Below are 27,507 nucleotides of genomic sequence, written 5' to 3'. Positions count from 1 at the left end.
AGAGTACACCTCATTCTACTTAATGTGCTTCTGATTAGGTGATCACCTGAACCAAATCTTATTTAACAAAGGAAAGTATAAAAAACTCTGCTGTGGTCTTCACAATCCTCTTGCAATAGGACAAGCTGGATGGCAAAACAAATGCTAGTAATATCCCAAAAGTAATAGGAATGAAAAAATAACCATGCCAAAGGAGTTGAAAAGAAAAAAGTCTTGAGTGAGGAAAAGAAGGGCTCAATTTTGGCTTTACTAGCAGAGGGATACAGTGAGCGTCATGGTGCCTCCATCCTAAAAAATTTCTAAGACGGCAGTCCATTACAAAAAGGTCAAGCAGCAGACATTGGGGACAACAAAGGTACAGACAGGCAGAAGGCAAAAACGACTCCCCACTGACCAGGATGACCGTCATTTTATTCAAATATCACTCAGCAACCGCAGGATGACATCAAGTGGCCTACAAAAGGAATGGCAAATGGCAGCTGGGGTGAAGTGCACAAACAGTTCGTAACCAGCTCCTAGAGGCAGGGCTCAAGACATGTAAAGCTAGAAAAAAGCCTTTCATCAATGAGAAGCAAAGGAGAGCCAGGCTGAAGTTTGCCAAAGACCATAAGGATTGTCCATAGAGGACTGGAGTAAGGTGATCTTCTCTGATGAGTCTAATTTTCAGCTTTGCCCAACACCTGGGTGTCTAATGGTTAGATGGAGATCTGGAGAGGCGTACAAGCCACAGTGTCTTGCACCCATTGTGAAATTTCGTGGAGGATCGGTGATGATCTGGGGATGCTTCAGCAAGGCTGGAATTGGGCAGGTTAATCTTTGCGAAGGACGTATGAATCAAGCCGCATACAAGGTTATCCTGGAAAAACAGTTGATTCCTTCTGCTCAGGCAATGTTCCCCAACTCTGAGGACTGTTTTTTCCAGCAGGACAATGCGCCATGCTACACAGCTAGGTCAATCAATGTGTGAATGAAGGACCACCACATCAAATCCCTGTCATGGCTAGCCCAATCTCTAGACCTGAGCCCTATTGAAAACCTCTGGAATGTAATCAAGAGGAAGATGGATAGTCACAAGCCATCAAACAAAAAAGAACTGCTTACATTTTTGTACCAGGAGTGGCATAAGGTCATCCAAAAGCAGTGTGAAAGACTGGTGGAAAGCATGCCAAAACGCATGAAAGCTGTAATTAAAAATCATGGTTATTCCACAAAATATTGATTTCTGAACTCTTCCCGAGTTAAAACATTAGTATTGTTGTTTCTAAGCGATTATGAACTTGTTTTCTTAGCATTATTTGAGGTCTGCAAGCACTCTGCATTTTCGTTATTTTGACCATTTCTCATTTTCTGAAAATACAAAATTTAGTGCTTGGAAATTCGAAGACATGTTGTCAGTAGTTTATAGAATAAAAGAGCAATCTACATTTTACTCAAAAATATACCTATAAAGAGAAAAATCAGACAAACACAAACGGACAAACTGAACATTTTGCAGTGGTCTCTTAATTTTTGCCAGAGCTGTATAAGCAAACAATTTAAAGCGGTCTGCAATTTAAAAACTACTGAAGCAGAGGGAAAATTGACTAAATAGTAAAAATAAACATCCTCCGGTATTTATTTTCTTGGAATAGTGATGTGCCAGACATATACTTGACCGCTGCAACCAATCACTAATCCCATCAGTCATTTGCTGTACATTCACGTGCCACCACTGACTAGTCATATGAATGTAGTAGTAATAATAATAATAATAATAATAATAATAATAATGTTATTTCTATAGCGCCAACATATTCCGCTACACTTTACATTATAGAGGGGACTTCTACAGACAATAGACATTACAGCATAACAATAAACACATATCAAAACAGATACCAAGAGGAATGAGGGTCCTGCTCGCAAGCTTACTATCTCTAAGGAAAAAGGGGAGACACGATAGGTAGATGATAACAATTGCTTTCATTGTTTGGACCAGCCATAGTGTATGAATTGGGTGTTCTTGTAATGCTGCATGAACCAGTTAACAGTCTAAATATTTAATAGTACAGACACAGAGGGCTATTAAATGCATAAAGCATGTGAGAATACGATGCGAGTAACCTGAATATGGTAAAAAAATATTTTTGAATGAACCACACAGGGATATTTAGATTAATGTGTTGAGGTGGTAGGCCAGTCTGAACAAATGCGTTTTTAGGGCACGCTTAAAACTGTGGGGATTGGGGATTAATCGTATCAACCTGGGTAGTGCATTCCAAAGAATTGGCGCAGCACGTGAAATGTTTTGGAGACGGGAGAGGGAGGTTCTGATTATTGAGGATGTTAACCTCAGGTCATGGTAGGCTGAGATGAGGGAGGAGATGTAGGGTGGTGCTGAGCCATGGAGGGTTTGTGGGTGAGGGTTAGGCCGGGGTCACACTGGCGAGGAATATGGCCGAGTGAGAGGCGCTAAAAGCACGCATTAGACACAGACCAATGATTCTCTATGGGGTCCCTCGCACCGGCCGTATATTTCTCATCCGTATTCTACGCTCCGTGCCAATCGAAGCATGCTGCGATTGTCAGCGTACTACGCCCATAGTACACCAATGCAAGTCTATGGGTGCGCAAAAAATACGGATTACACACGGACAACACGTGACTTGCGAGAAATACGCACCCGGTGTCTTTTAGCAAAGCCGGCAATTCAGTGCGCTATACAGTAAACTCACCCTGACAGGTTTAATAAAGAAACGAAAGAATAGATATAGACACATAGAATACGTGTGTGTGTGTGTGTGTATATAATATATATATATATATATATATATATATATATATATATATATATATATATATATATATACATACATACACACACTAGATTATGGCCCGATGCTATCGCATCGGGAGGATGCGATAGCATCACACCTCTTTCCATGTTAACCCTCAACACACACACTCCTCTCACCTTTCACCATCTCCACTCACTCTTTCACTCCACATACGACCCCTTCTCTCACTCCGTCCCTCATACTCACGCCGTCATCGCCGCTGCTCCACGATCCCCGACATCTTCTTCCGCCGGCGCCATCCTGGATCCAGACGTTGTCCACGCCGGCGACATGTTCTTGCCGCTACGCCATCTTGAGTATCGTGAAATCCCGCGATAGTCAAGATGGCGTCGTCGGAACAACATGTCGCCGGCGTGGACGACGTCGGGATCCAAAATGGCGTCGGCGAAATCTCGCGAGTTTTCGCCGACGCCATTTTGGATCCCGACGTCGTCCTCGCCGGCGACATGTTCTTGCAGCGACGCCATCTTGACTATCGCGGGATTTCGCCGATCCAAAATGGCGTCGCCGCAAGAACATGTCGCCGGCGTGGACGACGTCGGGAACCAAAATGGCGTCGGCGAAATCTCACGAGTTTTCGCCGACGCCATTTTGGATCCCGACGTCGTCCTCGCCGGCGACATGTTCTTGCGGCGACGCCATCTTGACTATCGCGGGATTTCGCCGATCCAAAATGGCGTCGCCGCAAGAACGTCTGGATCCAGGATGGCGCCGGCGGAAGAAGATGTCGGGGATCGTGGATCAGCGGCGATGACGGCGTGAGTATGAGAGACGGAGTGAGAGAAAGGGTCGTATGTGGAGTGAAAGAGTGAGTGGACGTGAGTGGAGATGGTGAAAGGTGAGTGGAGTGTGTGTGTTGAGGGTTAACATGGAAAGAGGTGTGCGGTGACGTCACCGGTTACAACTGGACGGAAGTTGTTACAACCGGAAGTTGCTTAGGGCATTTATTATTAATAAATAATATATATATATATATATATATATGCGCATTCTATGTGTCTATATCTATTCTTTGGTTTCTGTTAGAAACCCTGTCATAGGGCTCCATTATATGTCCATTTTGCACGCCTGCGAGAAAATCTCACTATACAGATTACATACGGATGCTTACATGCGCAAAATACGCAACCACAGCTTGATTACGGATGACATACGGAGCACTGTTTAGGGGCCATTCATCCGTATTACGCATGTAAAATACTGACCGTATTTTGCGTCGGTTAGTGTGACCCCAGCCTAATAAGTTTGTACTGGATTCTGGAGTGGATGGGTAACCAGTGTAAGGACTGGCACAAGGTAGAGGCACTGGTATAACGATTGGTGAGGAATATGATCCTGGCTGCAGCATTCAAGACAGATTGGAGATTTTGGTAAGAGGGAGACCAATTAGTAGAGAGTTACAATAGTCCAGGCGAGAATGAATAAGAGAAACAGAAGAGTTTTTGCAGAGTCGAAAGTAAAAAGGTTAAATTCTAGAAATATTTTTGAGGTCCAGATAACAAGAGCGAGCCAGTGATTGGATGTGGGGGGGGGGGGGGGGGGTAGGTGAATGAAAGCTCGGAATCAGGTATGATCCTAAGACAGCGGGCATGTTGCTGGGGAGTAATGGTGGAACCACACACAGATGTCAATGTCAGGCAAAGGTGCATTAGTGGAGGGAGAAAACACAAGGAGTTCAGTTTTTGACGGGTTCAGTTTCAGATATAGTGAGGACATGATGTTAGAGACAGCGGTAAAACAATCACTGGTGTTTTCTAAAAAGGCAGGCGTGATATCGGGAGAAGTGTATAATTGGGTGTCATCAGCATAGAGATGGTACTGGTAACCAAATCTACTGTTTGACCAGTAGGGGCAGTATACAAAGAGAAGAGGAGGGGGCCTAGAACCAATCCTTGAGGAACCCCAACAGTAAGGGGAAGATGAGAGGAGGAGCCAGCAAAAGATACAGTGAAGGAGCGGTCAGAGAGATAGGAGGAGGACCAGGAGAGAACGGTGTCCTTGATGCCGATGGAACGCAGCATAGTGAGGAGGAGCTGATGATCCACAGTGTCGAATGCTCCAGAGAGATCCAGCATTTACACATTGCGTTTTAATGCAAATTTTCAGCTGTGTTTTACAGTACCAGCAAAGTCTATGACATTTCATAAATCTAATGCACACAGCTTGGTTTTCTTGTCCTCAGTATTTTGTGTAAAACCTTGGGTTTTGCAGAATGCAGCATGTCACTTCAGCTATTTTTTTCTCAGCTTATTTCAACAACTGAAAGCAATGGGTGGTGGAAAAAAAAAAACAAAAAACACAAACTGCAGGTAACAGGTTTTGCTATATTCTGGGGCCAAAACCTAATGAAGTCGAAAATCAGATTATTTTTTCATGCACTAAACTTTATCAACTACAAGAGATAAATGTACCCTGAAAAAAACACAGGAAAAAAATGCACCGTGAACACAGCCTTATTGCTGCAGTTTTGTCAGTGTACATTTTTATCTTGTTCATGCTGATAAAGTTTAGTGCAAAAAAAAAAAAAATCCGATTTCTGATGAATAATCAGATTCAACTTCTTCAGGTTTTGGCACAAAAATGTAGCAAAACCTGACACCTGTGTTTTTTGCACTACCCATTGCTTTCAATAGGTGAAAAACCGGCAAAAGCGCCAAAAGAAGCAACATGCTGCATTTTGACAAACCAGCCATGAAAAAGAAAAAAAAGTGTGCATGAGATTTTTGAAATTCAGACTTTGCTGGTACAGTAAAACAAGATTAAAATTTGCATAAAAAAGGGGCAAAAAACTCTGCAAAAACACAACGTGTAAACATGACCTTAGGTAGGCTATGTTCCCATGATGGGCTTTTAGTGAGTTTTTGATGTTGCAGAATTTTTGCACTATTTCTGCACTTATTATGTAAATTAGATTACTTGCGTTATTTTCATTGCATTTTCTTTACATGCGTTTTTAATGCATTTTTGAGGCTGCAAATTTTGTCTTGTGTCGGTGTATCATGCTTTAAAATAAAACTACCATATATATTCGAGTTTAAGCTGAGGCACCTAATTTTGCCACGGAAAACTGGGTAAGCTTAATGACTCAAGTATACAGTAAGCCAGGTATGCATTGTCCCTTCATCCCTGTCCTGCTCTGTGTGGCTCCCCCCCCCCCGTCCTGTCCTGCTATGTGCGGATCCCCCAGGACCCTCATTGCATGCATGGCTTCCCCTCCCTCATCCCATCTCGTATGCATGACTCAGCTCCCCCATCCCATCCTTGTATGCACGGCTTGGCTCGGCTCCCCCTCCTCACACCGTCCCTGCATCTCCGTTGTCCTGGTGCAGGAGCTCTTCCTGTGGTCAGCAGTCACTGCACATTAATGTAATGAATATGCACTCCACACCTATGGGAGTAGAGACGCGTGCATAATCATTATCTTAATGAGCAGTACCACGTGAACGCGTAGCACAGGAAGAGCTGTCGCGCTGGGACAACGGAGATGCAGGGACGTTCAGCGATGGCGCGTCCATTCCTGCTAAGGAAAAAAAAGAAAAAAAAAAAAACAGTGGACATGAGCCTTTTATAAATTCCATCCACTTAGCTGCAAATGTAAAACTCTGTTTTTGAAGGAGCATAAAATAAATAATTGCAGTGTAAAATTTTAGAAAAATACAGTATTTCAGTTTTTCATACAGTTGAGCCAAGGAATTAAAAAAAAAACCAGCGTGGGGACCCCTCTATTCTTAATAACCAGCCTTGCTGAAGCCGACAGCTGCGGGTTACAGCTCCCAGCTGTGAGTTTTGACTGGCTGGTTAGCAAAAATACAAGGGAACCCATGCAGATTTCTTTTTTTTTTTTTAATTTTTTTATTTTTTTTAATTATTTACAGCACAGGAGCGGCTAGTGAATACTCATGACAGCGCAAGAAACACTTGATGTTCAGGCTCTCCATTCAAGTGAATGGGGTCTGGGTACTGTTCTGGCACCCAAACTTTTTGCAAATGTTTGGCCGAACCTGCCAGACCTGAACATCAAGTGTCCGCCCATCTCTACTCATCACTAGTGCTGACCCAAAAATCATTTCTACGCCCATATAAAAGATGAGCATCAATGCCAAAAAGTTGTTAGTTGGCTCTCAGGGCCTGTTGATAGTGGGTAACAATCTGGCATTAACTTTCATACGAATATTGTCTGGAGTAAAGAACCCTTAGGCTGTGTGCACACGCTGCGGATTCCGCTGCGTTTCCGCAGCGGTTTTGGCCGCTGCGGACACGCAGCAGTTTTAGCTGCGGTGTACAGTACCATTCATTTGAATGGGAAAAAAAAAACGCTGTGCCGACGCTGCGGAAAAAACCGCGCGGATTTGCTGCGGTTTTGAATCCGCAGAAAGAATTGCATGTCAATTCTTTCTGCGGAAACCGCTGCGGGTTCCTATCTCCACCATTGTGGAGATAGTGAATCCGCAGGACCAAACCGCAGGCAAAACCGCAGATAATCCGCAGGTCTTTGGACCTGCGGATTATCTGCGGTTTTTGCAAAATCCGTGCGGATTAATCCGCAGCGGATTCCGCAGCGTGTGCACGTACCCTTACAGGATACACATAAATATTTTTTTTTATTACATCTATTTACCATAACATACTCATACTGCAAATGGAAGGGGGGGGGTCCGAGTCCTGAGAAATCACTTACAGAGAATATAGGAAGCAAGATGTGCCACAGTCCGCGCTGCTGAATCCACAAAATCACCTGGGATGCAAGATGTAGTAACCAAGTACTTCTTTATTCCTTCCTACGCGTTTCGGCGCCCTTCCTGGCACCTTCCTCAGGGATATTACACCAGCCATAGGAGCAGGGAATTTATAGCCCCTTCCATTAGCAATTATGGGTGTGTTCTGTTTACATATGATGTCATAATGGTCATCACTGGGGGGAGGGGCCAGCATTTTTGGCACAATTTCACACAAATAACATGATAAAACAAGAAAATCCTTCAAAATACTTGCTAAAATGTACATAAAAATCCTACCAGTAAAATGATATAAAGACCTTCATAAAAATTGCAGCGGAAACATTGCCAAAGTATCCAGACTGACAATGCAAAAACAAAAAAATTTTTTTTAAAAACATTATCTCCCGACTTTCAGGGTAGTAGAACCCATGTGTTTACTGGTTTCATTGTTTTCTCTTGTGACTTATGTTGAGCGCCACCGTTCTGCTGGTATCAGTGCCTTGGGAACATAGGTTCTATGAACTATTTTTTCACAAAACTATCCTGCTAAATATGTGATACTATGGTTTGTTAAATTATTATAAAAAATTGCAATGAACAATTTTCTTTATTTTTGTTTTGTAGGAGGGAATCAAGGAGCGATGCTACTATTAAATAAAATGGATTATTTCTAAAATTAACTGGTTTTAAAAAACTTTTATTTTATTTTTATTTTTATTATTTATTATCAATAAAGAATTATCTAAAAATTACTATTATATAATCGTATTATTAAAAATGGCCTGAAGAAAGTATCTATCATCTTCCGTATAGTTATGGTCACTATTTTATATATTAATTGTGGTGGTGTCACCCATGAAACGTGTTTTTGGTCTAGCACACCTGGGTTCTAGTCCCCAGGAAAGTCACAGGTCTCCATGCAGGCATAAATGACATTGTCTTTTGTACTATCAGGAAAAATTATAAATTGTTATGAGCTTAAGCATATTAAATTAGGGAATTGTGAAATTCTAGATAGGATACCAACTTTGATATATATTTAAACAAAATAAAAGTGTCATTAGGTGTATGTGAGACATTAAGTGTTTAGATATACCCATGCGATCAAAAAAGTAGTCAGACGAAAAAATAAATAAAATGAAAAAAGATAGAATGAAAAAATAAAGTGAGGTTTGCTTAAGTGTGTGACATAAGGATGCAGGAATTCCTCCTACTATGGTGCGCCTTTCTTACCCACTCAGGATGTGACCAAGAGAGGGGGGGGGGGGGGGGTTGGGGGATTATAATTTATATTAGTTCTGAAATTATGTTTAGCCCTCTCGGTTTTAATGTGTCCAGTTTAAACATCCAATATTTTTCACGTTTTTTGAGCAGCTCGAATCTGTTGGGTATATTCACTGCTATATGATCGATCGGGGTTATCTTGATTGCTGTTGCATCTCTGTTATGATACGTGTCATAATGGAATGACACTCCATGTGCTCTATACCCACTCTTTATATTTGAACGATGTTTGTTTAGCCGCTCATGAAGTGGTCTGATAGTTCTGCCAACATACTGCATGCCACATGGACACTCAAGCAGGTAAATTACAAACTCTGTAGAGCAATTCATGTCATGTTTAATGGTAAAGGATTCATTCGTTGATGCGGATTTAAAGCTGCTTGTCTGTTGGATGCTCCGACAACAAAGGCATCTATTTTTTCTACATTTTGATATCTTTTTCTGCAGTACTTTGGCATAATTCGTGGTTGTCTTCTGTTTGAGCCTACTAGGAGCTATTATCCCTTTAATGTTTGGCGCCCTGCGGAAAGTAATTCCTGGTCTATCAGGTACAATGGATTTTAATATTGGATCACTTAGAAGTAAGTGCCAGTGTGTATGAAGGCATTTTTTGATTGACTTGTGACAATTATTATAAGTCGTTATAAAATTAAATGCTTTGTTCTTCTCTGTCCCTTTTCTGTCATGCTTTCTTCATGTATTGTTCGTTCAAAATGTATCCCCCAGTGGTTATTTGCTCGTACGCTAATCTTTTTATGGGTCTTTTTGAAGACATACATATATATGGAAACAAATACAAGAATGGCTTGGTTTTATATAAAAGGTTTATTGATGACTTATTCCTGATCTGGGACACGGAAGTTGGTGACATGGAGGAGTTTTTCAGTGACATAATAACCACTGGGGGATAAATTTTGAACGAACAATACATGAAGAAAGCATCAATTTCCTGGACCTAACAATTTTCTCTGATGGCACAAGGATACATACAAAAACATACTTTAAGTCTACGGACAGGAATTCATATATTGACTTCAGGAGTGGACATTACACAAAATGGCTGCGTAATATACCGGCCAATCAATTTAGAAGGATTAAGAAGAATTGCACTTCCAAGGATGACTACGCTTCTCAATCTGAAATACTCAGAAAAAGATTCCTAGAGAAAGGATACCCAAAAAAATTGATATCCAGCACACAAAAGCACAGTGGAGAAATCCCGCAAGAAACCCTCCTTATACAGAAAGACAGAAAAGGGACAGAGAAGAACAAAGCATTTAATTTTATAACGACTTATAATTGTCACAAGTCAATCAAAAAATGCCTTCATACACACTGGCACTTACTTCTAAGTGACCCAATATTAAAATCCATTGTACCTGATAGACCAGGAATTACTTTCCGCAGGGCGCCAAACATTAAAGGGATAATAGCTCCTAGTAGGCTCAAACAGAAGACAACCACGAATTATGCCAAAGTACTGCAGAAAAAGACATCAAAATGTCTCTGGCAGTTTTTCCACGTTGGAGTGGTCGGTGGAGGTCCTGCAGCAGCTGATACTGTGTTATGTCTTCAAGCCAGTTGTGGGTCACACAACTGGCATAGGTGAGTGGAACTGCATTACACCACTCACATCGTAGTGTCACTAGTGATAGGGCACTATTGCGCCTCTTGTTGCCCCACCCTTTTTGTATTGAGAAATCACTTAAACGCTATATAGAGCTCCGCAGGCAGAAAAAATGGCTTCTTGCATTAGCACGCAGAGAGCAGGATACAGGCTCAATAGAAAGTATACAAGACTGTGTACAGGCTCATAGGCTGCCTATTGATCAGGTTTTTGAGCAATCTCAGGACCCAGATACCAACAGATCTGCAGGACAAGTAAGGGCAAAATGTGCAAAGTTATATTTATATATAATTTAATAAATGTCACTTCATATTACGTGATCTATAAAACTTTCTGGTTCTGGTGAAGTCCGATTGCTCCCCTATAATAAAGGACACACAACCCTGTACAGAGCTTGCTGCAGACTACAACAGTCTCACATTACACCATGAGTAACATCCCCAGAAGGCTACAATCCAACCATCATGTCACGTCCACTCCTCCTGCTGAGTGCAAAGTTAATGGGTGGGGGATGGCAGGGTAGGAGTAAGGTATTTTAGGACTTTAGTATATATCTAGTGAGTTGCCTCCAGCTGTTATTATGGTGTCAGCATTCCATAGTTGTGATTAACCAGGTAATGCTTTGTCACTTGGGTGTGACCCATGGCCCGTCACTGTCAGGCAGGCAGGCCACTTCTACTACAGAGCAGAATACACGGGGGAGACTCATCAAATCTGCTGCACAAAATGGTCAACGGCACAAATATCACATGCAAACTTTTTAGCCCTGTCAAAAAGCCACAGACATGTTGGCGAGATCAAATCTGCAGATCTGAGTGTCATTCCCATCTAGCTAGGCTGGTAATGCAAAGAGTGTTACAGGGACAAAAACGTGGTACAACACAGAGCGAATACAAGCAGAGGGTGCGGAAATCAACGCATGACTACAGACTTGGACCCCAAGGCCAGCAACTTTAATGTAGGGTCCCATCTAAATGAAGTCGCCTTGTCGTTGGTAGATGGGCTCACACACTCCGGTCAATATAAGCACAAAGAGCTTCATATTTTTATGAGCGCAACGCAGTGTAATTCAAGTATACAATGTTTCCAGGGTGGTTCATGTTTTTATATTAACTACACTCTCCTACTAAAAGACAGAAACAGCAAATAAATCCCTACGCACAACACCACCCACATCGCCACACTGTGCTCCCCCATATCGGGGCTTGTTGCCAGTCAGTAAGGTGCACTGACAAGGTAAAATCAGTACACGAGCATTATTAAGAACTTTCGGTTCTGATTATCAGCCTGCATAAGGCTGCAATCACACACTAATACTTACAGTATGCCATTTTGAAAAAGCCAGGAAAAAAAAAATGCTGCAATGTTAGGACACTGCAAGCAAAAAATAAAAGTAGTCGGTAACCCCTTAACATTGCACTTAGGACAATGTCCCTTTCATAGAGGCCCGAGAAGCAGAGACATCTGTTACTTTAGAGTGAAACAAAAAGATAAGGAGGCCTAGCGCAACATCAAGCGTCTGGTCCGGTGGCCAAGGGCTGCCAATGTGGCTGCTGGACCAGGGTGCAGCAAATCTGCCAAATTTGTGAGTTGAACAAAAAAAAAAAAAAAAATTAAAAATTCCTACTTCATCACATATACGGTATAGTTTTTGTTTTTTTGCCAAATCTGTAGTTTAATAAAAGGAAAAACGAGATAAAATGTTAATGGAACTGGATGAAAGAAAAAAAAAAAAAAGTGAGCAGTTTTTTTTTTTCCATGCTATCTTTTAAAGCCGTTTCTCATCCAATACGGAATATGGTGATGACATACTTCTAAGACATGCCATGACTTTATGATCAGTGGAGGTCCAGCATCTAAGGCAGGGGCGGAGAACCCCCAACCCACGGTGACTTTTCATGGGACCCATGGGAAGGTCCCCGAGTCGGCAATGCTTGGGCGGCAGCCATATCCTGCCATCTGCCGGCCCTTTAATCCCCAAGTGCACAATATGCAGCGTTCATTACAGAACACTGCCTGCACAACATGAATGATGATGTCATCGGGTGGGCAGGGTTAGCGCCCAATGCGCTCCCGTCCTGGAAGAGGAGCTGCTACCAGAGAGATCTCTGTGCCGTCAGGTCAGCTCTGTGCCTGTCTGCAGGTGATTTCTGTGCCTTTCTGCTGGTGATCTGTGCCCCGCAGCGATATGTGCCCCGCCCAGCTATGTGTCTCAATATGATCTCTGTGCCCACCCAACTCTATGCCCCCTGTGATCTCTGTGCTTCCCAGCTACGTGCCCCCCCATGTGTTCTCTGTGCCTCCCCTGTGACCTTTGTGGCTCCAGCTATGTGCCCCTCCTGTGATCTGCGCCCCATAGCTTTATGCCCCCTGTGATTACTGTGCCCTCCAGCTATATGCCCCTCCCTGTGATTTCTGTGCCCTCCAGCTATATGCCCCCCTGTAATTTCTGTGCCCTCCAGCTATGTGCCCCTCCTGTGATCTGTGCCCCATAGCTTTATGCCCCCCTGTGATTTCTGTGCCCTCCAGCTATATACCCCACTGTGATTTCTGTGCCCTCCAGCTATATACCCCACTGTGATTTCTGTGCCCTCCAGCTATATACCCCACTGTGATTTCTGTGCCCTCCAGCTATATACCCCACTGTGATTTCTGTGCCCTCCAGCTATATACCCCACTGTGATTTCTGTGCCCTCCAGCTATATACCCCACTGTGATTTCTGTGCCCTCCAGCTACATACCCCACTGTGATTTCTGTGCCCTCCAGCTATATGCCCCCCTGTGATTTCTGTGCTCTCCAGCTATATACCCCACTGTGATTTCTGTGCCCTCCAGCTATATACCCCACTGTGATTTCTGTGCCCTCCAGCTATATGCCCCCTGTGATTTCTGTGCCCTCCAGCTATATGCCCCCTGTGATTTCTGTGCCCCTATGATCTTTATCCCCCCCCCACGGTGATCTATGAGCCCCACCGGTGATGCTCGTCCCCCCAGTGCTGTTTATGCCCCTCCCCCAGTGCTGTATATCACCCCCAGGGATATGTATATTCTCCAGTGCTGCATTTACCCCAGAAGTGCTGTATATCCCCCACCCCCGAGTGCTGTATATACCCCCCAGTGCTATATATCCCCCCCACCTGTGATGAATATAGCCCGTAGTTCTGTGTAAAGCCCCCAGTGATGTATATTCCCCCCAGCCTCCCAGGTGATGAATATGTCTCAGCATCTCCTGTGATATCTATGCCCCCCAGCCCCTCCTGTAATTTATATGACCACAGAGTCTCCTGTGATGCATATACAGCAGTCTCAATGTTTCCTATCTTATGTATATACAACAGCAGTCCCACCCAGCTTCTCCTATGTGATGTATATACAGCAGTCCCTCCCAGCTTCTCCTATGTGATGTATATACAGCAGTCCCTCCCAGCTTCTCCTATGTGATGTATATACAGCAGTCCCAGCTTCTCCTATGTGATGTATATACAGCAGTCCCAGCTTCTCCTATGTGATGTATATACAGCAGTCCCAGCTTCTCCTATGTGATGTATATACAGCAGTCCCAGCTTCTCCTATGTGATGTATATACAGCAGTCCCAGCTTCTCCTATGTGATGTATATACAGCAGTCCCAGCTTCTCCTATGTGATGTATATACAGCAGTCCCAGCTTCTCCTATGTGATGTATATACAGCAGTCCCAGCTTCTCCTATGTGATGTATATACAGCAGTCCCAGCTTCTCCTATGTGATGTATATACAGCAGTCCCAGCTTCTCCTATGTGATGTATATACAGCAGTCCCAGCTTCTCCTATGTGATGTATATACAGCAGTCCCAGCTTCTCCTATGTGATGTATATACAGCAGTCCCAGCTTCTCCTATGTGATGTATATACAGCAGTCCCAGCTTCTCCTATGTGATGTATATACAGCAGTCCCAGCTTCTCCTATGTGATGTATATACAGCAGTCCCAGCTTCTCCTATGTGATGTATATACAGCAGTCCCAGCTTCTCCTATGTGATGTATATACAGCAGTCCCAGCTTCTCCTATGTGATGTATATACAGCAGTCCCAGCTTCTCCTATGTGATGTATATACAGCAGTCCCAGCTTCTCCTATGTGATGTATATACAGCAGTCCCAGCTTCTCCTATGTGATGTATATACAGCAGTCCCAGCTTCTCCTATGTGATGTATATACAGCAGTCCCAGCTTCTCCTATGTGATGTATATACAGCAGTCCCAGCTTCTCCTATGTGATGTATATACAGCAGTCCCAGCTTCTCCTATGTGATGTATATACAGCAGTCCCAGCTTCTCCTATGTGATGTATATACAGCAGTCCCAGCTTCTCCTATGTGATGTATATACAGCAGTCCCAGCTTCTCCTATGTGATGTATATACAGCAGTCCCAGCTTCTCCTATGTGATGTATATACAGCAGTCCCAGCTTCTCCTATGTGATGTATATACAGCAGTCCCAGCTTCTCCTATGTGATGTATATACAGCAGTCCCAGCTTCTCCTATGTGATGTATATACAGCAGTCCCAGCTTCTCCTATGTGATGTATGTACAGCAGTCCCAGTGTCCCCTATATGGTGTATAAACAGCTGTCTCAGCAACTACTATGTGATGTATAGACAGTAGTCCAAGCGTCTCCTATGTGATGTATATGATTTAAAAAACTTAAGACAAAGATGACTGCTCTCCTGGCCGACACAAACCTGGAAAAGCAGCTGTGAGAAGCAACATGATCAGTATCACCTACCATCACAGCTGCACCAAAGAGAAGCAGCTCCAGCCGTCACATTAAGGGTGAGTTACTGTAATTAATTGACTAAATATACCGAAGTAATTTTCAAGGTGATCAATTCTGTGTGGCCCCCGAATGATGGTAGAAATTTCCAATAGGCCCCCGGCTGGAAAGAGGTTCCCCACCCCTGATCTAAAGACCTCCACCGATTTCAAGTATAAAGAGAACACATGGCTGATCTAGAACAGCATACGCGTACACTTGTAGGCTGGAGCGGTATGTCTTGTGCAACCAAAAACATTTGTATAATTTGTCTGTGACTTGTTGTGGTGTGACTATTTAAGTGTAACACCGTGCCTGCAAATTCAAATCTGGCTTTTACCCCAAGTCATATTGCAAGACTCATTAAAGGGTTGAGCGAGTTGTAGGATCGCTACTTCCAACAGGTGGCGCTATAGAGGTCAAGTGCTCCTCTCTCTTTAGAGGCAGTTTGCATATTTAAGTGCTGTGATTTTGTAGTAATTTAACAGCAGACACGTCCCATAGAAGTCTATAGCAAGCAAATTTCACCCTATACGTGACCTGTAACTGAAAATAGAATAACATTGGAACATTTGGGATTCTGAGTCACAATTGCACTCGATTGCAACGAGAACACTATAGAAAATCAAAGATGTGTTGTCAGAATACAACACCGATATCTGAATGTTGCCGTGTATCCCACCCAAAAGGGGCTTGTGCAGACAACAGAAAAAAAAAAAAAAAATCTGACGAATGCCATCAACTGTTGTGACGGATAGCACTCCTACCCCTGTTATTCTACAAGGCCAATTTTTTCCATGGACCTTGTGGTCCGAGGAAAAATAGCAGCAGCACGCACAAGTTGCATGAAATTGGGTCACACTGACTGACATTCATGTCTATGGGTCCGTGGGGGGGGGAGAAATTACACCCGAGTGCAGTCCGATTTTTACAGACTGACAGAATTGAGAAGATAAGCACATTCTTAATTGTCCAGAACTATGAAAATCTGATAAGAGGGTGATCAGCATAATCGGACCGATTTTCTCAGATGAGAAAAAAATGTTTGTGTGACCTTAGTCTTCAAGGGACTGTCAGCACAGAATGACTGTCCAAACCAAAATACGGCGCTTGCTGCATCACGGCACAGCCAAACATTTAAAAGGAAATCTGTCAGCAGGATTTGGCTAAGTAAACTACAGACAGCGTCAGGTCTGTGCTATTAGGGTATGTGCACACGTTGCGGATTTTGCTAAATCCGCAGGTAAAATTACCTGCGTTTTACCTGCGGATTTAGTGCAGACTTCCTGCGGATTTCGCCTGCGTTTTTACACCTGCGGATTCCTATAATGGAAGAGATATAAAAACGCTGCGAATTCTGCACAAAGAATTGACATGCTGCAGAAAATAAACTGCAGCAAATCTGCGCAGAATTGTCCGCAGCATGTGCACAGCGTTTTTTAGAGTCCATTGGTTAAAATGGTACTGTACACCACAATCCGCTGCGGATCCGCACCAGAATCCGCAACGTGTGCACATACCCTTACGCTGAGTAAAATGATACCTGGGGCAAAGAACTCCATCTTGTTGTTCTTGTGTAATCAGTGTTAGAAGTTTTTAGCTAATGCTATGCCCATGCTCCAGGGATGGACTGTAGACAGTCTTATCTTCCTGCTCTAGGCCAGAGACACCAATGAAAACCCCAGGTATCATTTTAATCAGTGTAAAAGGTACTGTCACACTTAGCGATGTACCAGCGATCCCGACCAGCGATATGACGCGGTCAGGATCGCTGGTACATCGCTAAGTGGTCGCTAGTGAGCTGCCACACAGGCAGATCTCACCAGCGTCATCGCTGGGGACGGGGGTCGCTACTTACCTGTCACACCAGGCGATCCTGCGTCCTCGCGCCCGGCTCCACGCGTCGCTCGTCTTCACAGCAGGAAGCGCCGCAGGAAGCTGACGACGAGAAACAGTCCTGAACGTTCTCACGCAATCAGCGATAACCAGCGGGGGAGCCGGTCGTAGGTAAGTATCAGACACAGCGATGTCGCTAGCAATATCACTATAACGTCACCAGTTATAGCGATATTGCTAGCGATATCTTAGTGTGACAGGCCCTTAACACTGCCAACCTGACAGTGTCTGTAGTTTACTTAGCAAAATCCTGCTTACAGGTTCACTATAAGGCTGAGTTCACACGTGGCGTTTTTTCGCGTTTCCGCGGCAGTTTTAACCGCGCGATTTTGCCGCGAAAACGCGAAAAATAAGCATCCCATGCATTCCTATGGGATTCCGCAATGCTGTGCTAATGCTGCGGTTTTTACCGCGGCGGAATCGCTTCGCGGTAAAAACCGCAGCATGCTCATTATTTTGCGGAATCGCGGCGATCCCGCACCCATAGGAATGCATTGTTCTGCTTATTTCCCACATGTGGCTGTGCACACCATGCGGAAAGTAAGCAGAACAATTGCGGATGGTACCCGTGGTCCGGAGGAGAGGAGACTGTCCTCCGGGCTTTGGGTACCATATCCCTGTAAAAAAAAGAATTTAAAATAAAAAAATATTGTTATTCTTACCCTCCGACGTCCCGCGCAGGCTTCCCGCTTCTCTTCACGCTCCCGTTCCCAGTAGTCCTTTGCGAAAATGCTCGCGATGACGTCCGATCTCGCGGGATCGCGAAGCCTCGCGGTAATTCGCGCGACGTCATCGCGAATTACCGCGAGACGCCGCGTTCCCGCGAGAACTGACGTCATCGCGGGCATTTTCGCAAAGGACTACTGGGAACGGATGCGCGGGACGTCGGAAGGTAAGAATAACACCATTTTTTTTTTTTTTTTTACATTCTATCTTTTACTACTGATGCTGCATAGGCGGCCTCAGTAGTAAAAAGGTGGTCACACTCGTCAAACACTATGTTTGACGAGTGTGACCAATCTGTCAATCAGTTCTCCAAGCGATGCTACAGATTGCTTGGAGAACGCTAGCATTTTGCAAGCTAAATACGCTTGCAAAATGCTAGTTTTTCCGCGGGAAAATCGCGGGAATTTAAAATGCGATTTTCCCGCGGACTGGAATATCGGAATTCTCGCGGTAATTTCCGCGAGAGTTCCGGTACGTGTGCACTTAGCCTAAATGTTTGGTTGTGCCATAATGCAACCAGCATCGGTACTTTGTGTCAACATTCATTCAGTGTTGACAGAGGAGAGGGCCTTTATCCTGAACAGCCAAGATCCCTGCCACATGGAACGCAATCTGTTATGATTGGGTCACCGAGGATGAGAGCAAGACCAAGCTAAGCCACAGAAAACCAGAGAGGTTTGTAACTAAGCGGATTGCAGACCCCTGATCCTATCCACACAACTAGCAGTAGCCGTGGAGCGTACCTACGATGATCCTAGACGCCTCGACACAGCCGGAGAGCTAAATAAGCCTAAAGCAAGAAAGGGGAAATCTAAACTGCCCCAGAGCAGACCCCAAAGGAATAGATAGCCCCCAAACATATTGTCAGTGAGACAAGATGAAAACACAAACGCAGGTAGGAAAATAGACTGAGTAAACGATGGGGCCCACAATAACTAGACAGGACAGGAAAGGAAAGACACTGTCTGCAATCACGCAAAAAACCCTGCAAAAAATGTCCAACACGTCTGATAGAAAAATACTGAAGTCGCACGACTTCACCCACTATATCAGCACTCTGGTATATTCTGAAAGCAGAGCAAAAATGAGGCCAATCTAATAAGGGACAAAAACAAACTGGCACAAGCAGTAACATATGGATGGAGATTCAGCATAGCCCCAGCCAGAGCTGGCTGACCACACAAATGAAATAGACAAAACCAGATCAAATGTGAACAATAGCAAAAGATGACTTAGCTGAGCTTGCAGGGACTGGGCTGGAAAGTAAGACCTCAGGAGGCAGGAAAAAAAATCACCAGCAGGGATAGAGGGAGTCGGCTGTCTTAAATCCAGTCAGAAACTCCAGATCTCCAATTGTCTTCCTCATTATCAGGTGGCAAGCCTCTGTTAATCAGATTAGCTCCATTACCTCCAGTAACCACCAGAGGGAGCCCAGAAAGAGAACTCACGACCCCTCTGTCAATATAACCAGCTCCACTACCTTCACTAGTAACTAGAGGTAGGCCAGAAAGCGAATTCACAACAGCAATCCCAATTCAACAGTGGCCGCTACAAAGGGAAAACATAAATGCTGCCATACCATATCAATGCGTCAAAGTCAGATACCCAATGACCATCAAGTAATATACTACGGTCACACCATCCCTTTAGAAAATGGGAAAACCCCTTTAAGGATGCAGTTTTTCACTGCAAGTATAGTCTTCAATATATACTGGACAAAAGGTGCCAGTATCCAAATTTTAGAGTGGAGCAGAAAGAACCAGCCCCCCCCCCCCCCATTAACAGGCTCATGTATTTGCAAAGAATGTCCAGATATGTGGGCAAAGTTTTGCTGAGCCGTAACCACAGACAAGAGATTTCCGAGGGCTCCATAATCCATCCGGTCCTCGGCTACGTATCACTTCCTGTCCGCAGTAGCTCCATCAGCAACGTTCGGCTCATTCACTAACACAACTTTCTAAAAAGATATTCCATATTAACATGGATATATTTTATTAATGAGAAGCTGCCAACCAAAAATAGCTGCAATGCTCGCCTGCCAGAATGCAGACAGCAAAGTGCCAAAAGAGGAAAAGGCGAGCAAGACTCCGGCTCCCGGACAATGCTGCGCCCGGTTTATGGACAACGATTAACCTCAACCACCTGTTCAGTGAGAAGCCCGGGAGAACACCGTCACACTGCCCACGCTGAGTGCATCCATTGCTTAAAGGGAAAGTCCATTAGGAAAAAAAATTATGACAATGTTCAGTCCTGGACATCTCACCTGTCTTGATGTATTGCAAACAGCATGGTTTCCCCTAAACACAAAATCTGTTCCTCATTTATTAAAAACGATCTTGAGCTTGACATTTTTAAGAGCAGTTTATCAAGTGGCATCTCTGGGCAGAAAAAGGCCAGTTTTATACAGACTATTTCAATAAATATGGCTCAATTAATGAAAACCACAAGAAAAGGCTTTACAATGTTTATAATTTCAAGTGTAACTTGTTCCGGCAGAACGTCTGTCCGACTCCTCCCCCTCCATAGAACATCATGAGCACCAATAGTCATCAATGTGAATCTGAACTGTGTTCACTTAAGACAAAATCTACCAGTTAATTAGGAGTGAACGATCACTCCATCACTCCAGAACTACTGATTTATGGGGAGAGAGAAAAAAAACCAACAACGGCAGCAGCACATTATGTCGTAGGGCAGATACCAACTAGCTAAAGTTATAGATAAATATATGCAAGTCGCATTACTGCGGCATCCGGACTCCACGTTTCTCGCCGACAACATCCTTAAATATGAATTGACGGTAAGAGGTCACAGACTTGCATTAGATATGAAAAATCAGCAGGTAAAATAGTGTGGGTAACCCACACATGACTATGAATAAAGTTTCATCAAAGCCAAACACCAGGAAGTATCAAAAACTAAGTAACTTTATTTAAAACATGGCAAACAAAAAGATAAAACAGTGTCAAAACCACGTTAAACGCATATACAAAAATCAAAAGTAGCCAAACTAAGCTAATAGGTAAAGAAATGCTGCTAACATTGCAGCATCAAAAACTCAGATACTCAAGGTGGGAAGGTAACCTAAAGAGGTTTTTAGTATTTTATTTTTAAATACTCATCTCCTTGTTTCCTTTCTGTGCTTTTTTCTCATCCTCCCCATGTCCGGCGCTGAGTCTCCACCGCTGCCCTGGATGTTAATGTCTACAGCACCACAGCCAGCAGCTCTGACCAAGTTGATGGCCATGTTGGACCTGGGGAAGGGGACCATAGGTTGTCTGTTTTTTTTTCCTCAAACAAGCCACATTTGGGAGGGGACAGGTGTTATTCTAAGCTGGAAAGCCCCTTTAATAACTGGAGAGTTGAACTAAGGAAACCGCAGCACAAGATCAGTCGGCGGCAGCAGCAAGATCGGCGACAATTTCACACCTACATCTGCAGTATGAATGGACATGATGCAGAGTCTAAAATTGCAGTGCCTATCATATATATATATATATATATATATATATATATATATATATATATATATATATATATTGCAGTGTGCACATGAGATTTCTTAAAACCTCAAGCACTATGGCCCTGCAAAACGCAGCAGACTTCCCACAAGCAAATATGTAGAAGAACATCTGCCATGTAGAAACATACATAAAAGATTTTTTTTTTTTTTAATATTAATTTCTGTGAATTTTGCAGTGAATCCGCACGCAGTTCACAGTGAAAGAAACAATACTGGGTTTTCACTGCAGTGGTTTATTGTCCCCATTGACTCCAATGGAGAAATCTACAACAGAAATGGACATGTCTACACCGTAGGTCAGTCTTCATGGGAAAAACTTCATGGCACGTGGACAAGATCTACGAATACATCTCCCACTTGTCTACTGCTGTATACAAAATATCCTCAGCATCTCTCTCTGTGACTAATAATAATAATAAAGCTTTATTTATATAGCACCATCATATTACTCAGTCTTAAGTAACATATTTAAAGTTAATACAATAATTAAAGCGAAAATGACGACCCTGCCCGTAAGATCTTACAATCTACGATGAGGTGGGGGGGGGGGGGTAGAGACACAAAGTCCAGATGCGTACTTGCAATGATGGTCCAGCCATCATCATGAAATGGGGGTAGATAAAGGCTGCGTTAACTATACACTGGCCAGTGTTTGTAGTGCTTTTGGGTGCGGTGGAATTTGATGGAGTGTTATGTTCAGAGAAAGAGAGACTGGGCTATATATAAAAGGACTTTGATTAGGGAACGCCCTAAACAGATGTGTTTTTATGGAGCGCCTAAAACTGTCTAAGTTATGGTTAGTCCTAATTTCTTTGGGGTAGAGCATTCTAGAGGATTGGTGCAACTCGGGAGAACTCTTGGAACCAGGAGAGGAAGGTACGGATTAGTGCGGATGTTAATCGAAAGTCGCTTGCGGAGTGTAGAGAACGGATAGGACGATAAACAGAAACGAGGGAGGAGATGTAGGGGGTGCCGCACTGTGGAGAGCTGTGAGTGAGAGAAAGAGCAACTTACATTGGATCCTATAATGTATGGACAGCCAGTGCAAAGACTGGCACAGATATGTGAACTCATCATATTAAATGTGATGCATTACATTGCCAAGGCCCCCAGGCTCCTGCCACCAGGGAAAATGGCTACATAACCCTAGGAGCCAATAAAGGTGCAGTATGGTGACATTACGTACACCACAGTCACATGACGTCACGCCACTTGTAAGTGATCCTAACAAAACTCCTGTACCTAGGACAGAAGGGCCACAGCACAGTAAGGCTATGTGCATACACTGCGGATTCACCTGCGGGTTTTTCCGCGCAGAACCGCATGTAAAGTGACCTGCGGTTTTCCTGCGGTTTCACACCTCTACTATGTTACAGGTGTGAAACCGCAGCATTATCCACAGAAACAATTGACATTCTGCGGTTTATAAACAGCGGAAAAAAACGCAGCGTGAGCACAGCGGTTTTTAAAACCCATAAGGTTACATGGTACTGTACCATGTCTGCGGAACTGCTGCAGTTCCGCAGGGCCGGAACCGCAGCAGAATCCGCAGCGTGTGCACATAGCCTAATGGGCTACACCTCATATTTGAAATTAATTTTCTATTGTAGCCATAATTTGGGGAACTTCTAGCCGATCCCATTAGCCTCTGGAAGGCCAAGCACAGAGAGTAGCAGAAAATTTTCCTCGGACGTTTAATTGGAAAAAAAAAAAGCAATTGAAGATGACTATCACGTCCACAGGACACATGATAAACGTACGATTGTTGGGGGACACACCGCTGGAATCCTCCAATCTCTAAAATGGGGGTGCAGGGTTGTCTCTTTATAGAAGAGATTGAGTGGAAACAGAGCATGAGTGCGCAGCGCGCATCGGGACCCCTACTCTAGTGATCAGTGAGTGGGTGTCCCATGATCCAACCTTTGTCACTTTCTGTGCATTAAAGAGAAATGTCCCTTTGGGCTAAAGCTCGACAGGACATGCAGCCAAAGATCGCTTTCTGCTGCTGCTACATTGTAGCATAATTCAGGTGAAGGTAGTCGCACTGTGACTGCAACAAGCAAGTTGTAAGGCTGTGTGCACACGATGCAGATTTGCAGCGGTTCCGCAGTGGATTTTACCGTGCAGAAACGTTGCATTTCTGCATTGTGATGTACAGTAGCCTTAAAATGAATGGAAAAAAAAAACGCTGTGCAGACGCTGCGGATTTTCCACAGCATGTTACTTCTTTTGTGCGGTTTTCCATCTCCCCTGTCACCAAATCCGCAGGGGGAAAAACGCGATGGAAAACCGCACAAAAAACGCATGAAAACCACATGAAAAATGGAAGAAATCCGCAGGAAAAATGCAGGTCATTTGACCTGCGGATTTCTTACATTCTGCACGGAAAAATCCGCAGGGCCAAAAAGTACGTCTGCCTAAAACAGCCAACTGTTCCCAACTTTCTGCAACCAGATTGTCGCTGTACCTAGCGGGGCACATTGCAGCCCCCCCATCACCCGCATTATGCTGCAATATAATAGCAGAAAAAAGAATTTTACATGCATAACCCAAAGTCATCATCATCTAGCCCAACCTTCAAGGGATTCTCCAGTGAAAATAAGTTACGGGCAGCACGCTGGCTCAGTGGTTAGCACTGCAGCCTTGCAGCGCTGGAGTCCTGGGTTCGAATCCCACCAAGGACAACATCTGCAAGGAGTTTGTATGTTCTCCCCGTGTTTGCGTGGGTTTCCTCCCACATTCAAAGAATACTGATAGGGCTCACAATCTAAATTCCCTAACGGGGACAATGATGATAATGTGTGCAAATTGTAAAGCGCTGCGGAATATGTCAGCGCTATATAAAAAATAAAGATTATGATGTTACGACCTTGGTGGTGACAACTTGCTGATTGGTGACTGTCCGACTGCCGGGACCCACACTGTGACAGATCCCCGTTACAATGCAGTAGTAGTGCGCATACTCGACCGCCTCTCTATTGATTCCTTATGGGGCTGCCAATTCCTGCATGTGACTCTGTATTTTGGGGGATAAGGATTCACCATTCCAAGTCATCACTAATCGTGCGAATAAAGGGATCTTCCAGCGAAAACAAGTTAATGATCCTGTACTTAAAAATCTTAAACCGCCTCCATATCAATTAAACTACAGAAAGAATCCCAATAATAACCAATCGTTCTGAATTAGAGGAAATCCTCCAGGAGAATGCCACCATATAACTGTATCCAACCAAGACCACCGCCATCATCATCGTGACTGGTAGCTAGATGTATCTAGGCTATATTACAATAAACGTTGCATATATTAAGGATTTTATTCAATTTTGAAGTTGTGTTATCTGGACTGAAGGAAGCTGGAGAACATGAGGATCACAGAGAAAAAAAAAAAAATAATGAATGTGTGTGTAACCGGCACACATCAACCATGAAGCGCGACAGCGGGCGCCGAGCTACAGGGAAACCCAACATGTCACAACGGGCCACCATCTGTACCGAGCAGGGCACCGCGGGGACAACCCGGCACCGTCATCTCACCCCAGTGTGGTGCGGGTTATCTGCAGCATGGAGTGGAAGGAAACACGTATATTATATACACACACTATGTGATGAGGCTGTCACTGGTCTGACACGCAGCGCGCCTCCTTCTCATAAGCCGGTGACAGCGCTGGAGGACGGTGGTCCCAGTCACCAGGTCACTTGCTGCAGGGAAATATGGCATCAGATTGGCGTGTTCCCCTCCTCCACACCCAGTGATCACCATCACACGGTTTGTCCTTAAACGACATCCGCGCCCATACAGGACCTGTGCCAGTCTAGGTGAAGGTCTGCATGGTCCTATAGGGGAAATGATGGGCTGGTTGGCATCTAGCATTATGAATGCCCCCGGTGTGGTGGGTGCCAGGGCAGGCAGTGCTGCTGATTAGCCCAGTGCGGGGCAGGGGGCGTCCTGGCACTGCAGTATTCTGCCAGCACAGAAAGTTGTCCCCCTGCCTGGCAGCGCTGGGCACATGTGGAGGGCACAGCACGGTCCGTGCACTGCAGAGAAGGAGCTGTCACTGGAGGGAAGGAGCTGTCAGCAGCTGCCCTGCAGCAAGGGAGGCGCCCCCTCTCCAGCCTGCGCCCACTCACTGGGGAGGCGGCACCAGCAGATCCGGGGGAACACCACCACGAACGCAGCCCCGCTGCCGCCGCACCAGACGGGAGTTCCCTGGACACCCCGCCCCGGGCGACTCCCTCCTGCTCCTCACACAGCGCACACACTTTCCCGTGTATCCCACCCGCTCGTCGGGCCGTCCCCGCTCACTCACCGTCCTGTGAGGCCGTTGTCTGCTGACTACAAGTCCCGGAAAGCCCGCTGTCAGCCCGGCAACGCTCCGTGAGAGCACCAGCAGCCGAGATCTACCTGCCGTAGCCGCCATCTCTCAACTGGAAGCGCTCCGGACCTCGGCGCACAGCGGCGCTGAATGGGCGTGACTAAAACAGGCCACTCAAAAGTGACCGAGCCAATGACAAGAAAGTGTGTGTGGATGGGCGTGGCTAAGAGACACCTCTACCGCCCGGCTTCCGGGATTCTAGTGGAATGGGTGGTGATGTGTAGATGTCAATCTTCGTAGCCCCGCCTACAAGGAGGCGTGGTCTGGTACTGCAAAGGAGCCGGGTCTTGAAGGATTAGGCAGTTAGTGCAGTTATACTGTACATGATAGTGCTGAGCTATACATAGTGTTTATACATAGTGCAGAGCTATACATAGTGTTTATACATAGTGCAGAGCTATACATAGTGCAGAGCTATACATAGTGTGTATACATAGTGCAGAGCTATGCATAGTGTTTATACATAGTGCAGAGCTATACATAGTGCTTATACATAGTGCTGAGCTATACATAGTGTTCATACATAGTGCAGAGCTATACATAGTGTGTATACATAGTGCAGAGCTATACATAGTGTTTATACATAGTGCAGAGCTATACATAGTGTTTATACATAGTGCAGAGCTATACATAGTGCAGAGCTATACATAGTGTTCATACATAGTGCAGAGCTATACATAGTGCTTATACATAGTGCAGAGCTATACATAGTGTTTATACATGGTGCTGAGCTATACATAGTGTTCATACATAGTGCAGAGCTATACATAGTGTTTATACATAGTGCAGAGCTATACATAGTGTTTATACATGGTGCTGAGCTATACATAGTGTTTATACATAGTGCAGAGCTATACATAGTGTTTATACATAGTGCAGAGCTATACATAGTGTTTATACATGGTGCTGAGCTATACATAGTGTTCATACATAGTGCAGAGCTATACATAGTGTGTATACATAGTGCAGAGCTATACATAGTGTTTATACATAGTGCAGAGCTATACATAGTGTTTATACATAGTGCAGAGCTATACATAGTGCTGAGCTATACATAGTGTTCATACATAGTGCAGAGCTATACATAGTGTTTATACATAGTGCAGAGCTATACATAGTGTTTATACTTAGTGCAGAGCTATACATAGTGTTTATACATAGTGCAGAGCTATACATAGTGTTTATACATAGTGCAGAGTTATACATAGTGTTTATACATGGTGCAGAGCTATACATAGTGTTTATACATAGTGCAGAGCTATACATAGTGTGTATACATAGTGCAGAGCTATACATTGTGTTTATACATAGTGCAGAGCTATACATAGTGTTCATACATAGTGCAGAGCTATACATAGTGTGTATACATAGTGCAGAGCTATACATAGTGTTTATACATAGTGCAGAGCTATACATAGTGTGTATACATAGTGCAGAGCTATACATAGTGTTTATACATGGTGCTGAGCTATACATAGTGTTCATACATAGTGCAGAGCTATACATAGTGTGTATACATAGTGCAGAGCTATACATAGTGTTTATACATAGTGCAGAGCTATACATAGTGTTTATACATAGTGCAGAGCTATACATAGTGCAGAGCTATACATAGTGTTCATACATAGTGCAGAGCTATACATAGTGTTTATACATGGTGCTGAGCTATACATAGTGTTCATACATAGTGCAGAGCTATACATAGTGTTTATACATAGTGCAGAGCTATA

The 27,507-nt window shown here is 44.1% G+C and overlaps 1 protein-coding gene across 1 annotated transcript in view; it reads right to left on the bottom strand.

The window, feature by feature from the left end:
• Positions 1 to 25,874, bottom strand: part of MCU (mitochondrial calcium uniporter) — a 147,097-nt gene extending 121,223 nt beyond the window's left edge. The window contains exon 1 of the mRNA XM_073585811.1: positions 25,712 to 25,874. Coding sequence (XP_073441912.1) covers positions 25,712 to 25,822 — 111 coding nt within the window. The 5' untranslated portion in view covers positions 25,823 to 25,874. The remainder of the gene's footprint in view (positions 1 to 25,711) is intronic.
• Positions 25,875 to 27,507: the final 1,633 nt, after the last annotated feature.

Source organism: Dendrobates tinctorius, unplaced genomic scaffold (assembly GCF_039654945.1).
Source record: "Dendrobates tinctorius isolate UK_male_01 unplaced genomic scaffold, ASM3965494v1 ptg000089l, whole genome shotgun sequence".
NCBI classification, from domain to species: domain Eukaryota; kingdom Metazoa; phylum Chordata; class Amphibia; order Anura; family Dendrobatidae; genus Dendrobates; species Dendrobates tinctorius.
This window is presented reverse-complemented; position numbering and strand designations above follow the sequence as displayed.